General features: G+C 39.7%; 1 protein-coding gene across 1 annotated transcript; it reads right to left on the bottom strand.

Annotated features, from left to right (window-relative positions):
- Positions 1 to 1,193: 1,193 nt before the first annotated feature.
- Positions 1,194 to 2,102, bottom strand: LOC145158794 (uncharacterized). Its single transcript, XM_079077638.1, has one exon. It carries the CDS (start codon positions 2,100 to 2,102, stop codon positions 1,194 to 1,196), a length of 909 nt encoding a protein of 302 aa, XP_078933764.1.
- Positions 2,103 to 3,027: the final 925 nt, after the last annotated feature.

The following is a 3,027-nucleotide window of genomic DNA, read 5'->3' as shown; positions in this document are numbered from 1 at the left end:
AAGTGGTTTTGCAACAGATTCTGCTTCTATCATTCCCAAGCCTTGAAGTATTCGATTGAAGGTAGGTTCAGGTAAGGCTTTCGTGGATATGTCAGCTAACTGATCAGCAGATCTAACGAAGTGTATTTCAACATTACCATCATTCACATGATCCTGATAAAGTGATACCACAATGCGATGTGTTTCGTTTTTGAGTGTTGTACTGGATTGTGACAGATGCGAATGACACTTTCGGAGTCACAGTATAAGGGGATTCGTTTCATATTCAGACCATAGTCATGAAGTTGGCTTTGAATCCAAATGACTTGTGAAGTGCACGAGGTTGCAACTATATACTCTGCTTCAGCAGTTGACAGGGATACACAAGTTTGCTTTTTTGACTGCCAACTTACGAGTTTGCCATCCAAGAATTGGCATCCTCCCGTTGTACTTTTTCTATCCAGACCACATCCTCCAAGATCAGCATCCGAAAACGCTTGTACGAAGAAAACTGAGTTTGATGGATACCATATGCCCAGCGATGAGGTTCGTTTTAGGTACCTGAAAATATTTTTGACGGCCACCATGTGAGGTTCGTGAGGATTCGCTTGGAACCTGGCACAATAACAAACGGAAAATATAATGTCTGGCCGACTAGCTGTTAAATACATCAATGAACCTATCATCTGACGATAAAGTGTCATATCGGCAGCTGGTTTTTTCAGAGATGGTGTTAGTTTCGTTCCGAATACCATTGGAACCTTCGTTTTTGAGTCTCCCACTATTCCAAACTTAGCGAGCAGGGTCTTCGTGTATGCCTACTGATTGATAAATATACCTTCCTGGCTCTGTCTTATATTTAATCCAAGGAACAAGTTAATTGGACCCATTGAGCTCATCTCAAATTTCGTTTCCATTAGCTTTCAGAATTCAGCTGTTTAAGCTGGGATTAGTTGAGCCGAAGATAATGTAATCAACGTATATTTGGACAATCATTAAGTTGTCACCCTTTTTCTTGCGAAAGAAGGTTGGGTCAACCGAACCTTGTTTAAATTTAGACATTTTCAAGAAACGAGTTAAAGTTTCGTACCATGCTCTTGGAGCTTGTTTCAGACCATAGACTGCTTTGTCCAGATTATAGCAATGGTTGGGATACTTCTCATTTATAAACACTGGTGGTTGCTCCACATAAACAGTCTCCTCTTGCTCCCCATTCAAAAAGTCACATTTGACGTCCATTTGATAAACCTCAAAATTCTTATGTGTTGCGTAAGCCAGAAAATGCGAACTGATTCTAGCCTAGCAACAGGTGCGAAAGTCTCTTCGTAATCAATTCCTTCTTCTTGACAATACCCCTTTACAACCAGTCGCGCTTTGTTTCGTATTACGTTTCCTTCTTTATCAAGCTTATTGCGAAACACCCACTTTAACCCAACAACAGATGCATCCTTTGGAGTAGGAATCAGTCTCCAGACTTTGATTCGTTCAAATTCATTGAACTCATCCTGCATTGCTTGGACCCAATCCGAATGATCCAGATCAATCTGAACATTTTTGGGTTCGACTTTGGAGATGAACGAATTGAACATGCAACATTCTACTTTGGAGAGTAAAGCAGTTCGTTTCGCCTTTTGTTGTGCTCTTGTTAGAACTCCTGAAGACGATTCACCTATAACCTGCATTTTTGGATGATCTTTGGTCCATTTAGTCAGAGGAGGATAATTAGGATCACACAATGGATCCAATTCAACATTTACGTCCTCAAATTCTGACTGTATATATGAATCATCAAGTTGTACATCCGAATCATTATTCGTATTATCTTTCTCCCCCTCGAATGATGTGAATGTTTCTTCTTCAGTTGTCAGATTCTCCCCCTGAAGTGGACATTCTTGGGTATGTTGCAGAGTTGAGTGCTCCCCCTGAAAGGTTGCACTGGAGGTTGATTCAAAATTCTCCCCCTGAAATGTAGAGTTCGTTCCATTTGGGGCATTCACACTTGGTTGCTCTTTGTTCATAGCATTCGCTGCGTCGTCAATTATCTTCTTCAATTCATCGACCTTGTTATCAGCCGCTTTGGATTCGGAATAGATAGCCTTCTCTGGCTCATCGAATAGAAGCATGAATTCTTCGTAGATATTGGCTAGTGGAATCGTAGATGGGCTTGGTTTAGAAAAGATCTCTTTTGATTGACTGTCATTCGCTTGAGTCCTCTTTAAGTAGTTGTAGTTGAATGTCACATAATAGGTTTCTTTTATTTGTTTTGATCGTTTGTTAAGAACCCTATATGCTTTAGAGGTCAACGAATATCCCACGAAGATACCTTCGTCAGCTTTCACATCGAATTTGTTCCTCTGTTCTTTAGAATTAAAGATGAAGCACCTGGAACCAAAAACATGTAAAAACTTTATGTTAGGTTTTCGTTTATTTATGAATTCATAGGGAGTGACAGAAAATCGTTTATTGAGAATTGTACGGTTTTGGGTGAAACACGTTGTCCCAATCGCATCAGCCCATAAATACAGTGGCAGATTCGCAAATGAGAGCATGGTTCATGCAGCCTCACACAATGATCAGTTTCGCCTTTCAACGACACCGTTCTGTTGTGGAGTGTGCGGAGCCGAAAAGTTATGCGAAACTCCTTTCGCAGTCAGAAATTCTTCAAACTCCTAGTTTTTGAATTTCAATCCATTGTCGCTGCGAATATTGCGAACCAGCTTTCGCAGTTGTAATTCAATCTGCTTTACGAAGTCTTTGAGTTTGGGAGTGGCTTCAGATTTCTGTTTAAGAAAATAAACCCAAGTGAAACGAGAAAAATCATCTACAATAACGAGAATATACTTATTACCACCAATACTTTCGATCGCAGACGGACTAGTGTTATCGATGGCGATAGCGACAACCTATCGCCATGCTATATAGCGATAGCGATGAAATAGCGACGACTATTTCATTTTTATAAAATACCTATTAAAAATTAATATTACTTTTACCTTCACCTAATAAGCAATTATAACTAATAAATAAGCTAAAAACCCCAAAGACTAT

This window comes from Lactuca virosa, chromosome 2 (genome assembly GCF_052849685.1).
Source record: "Lactuca virosa cultivar CGN04683 chromosome 2, Lactuca_virosa_CGN04683_v6, whole genome shotgun sequence".
NCBI classification, from domain to species: Eukaryota; Viridiplantae; Streptophyta; class Magnoliopsida; order Asterales; family Asteraceae; genus Lactuca; species Lactuca virosa.
This window is presented reverse-complemented; position numbering and strand designations above follow the sequence as displayed.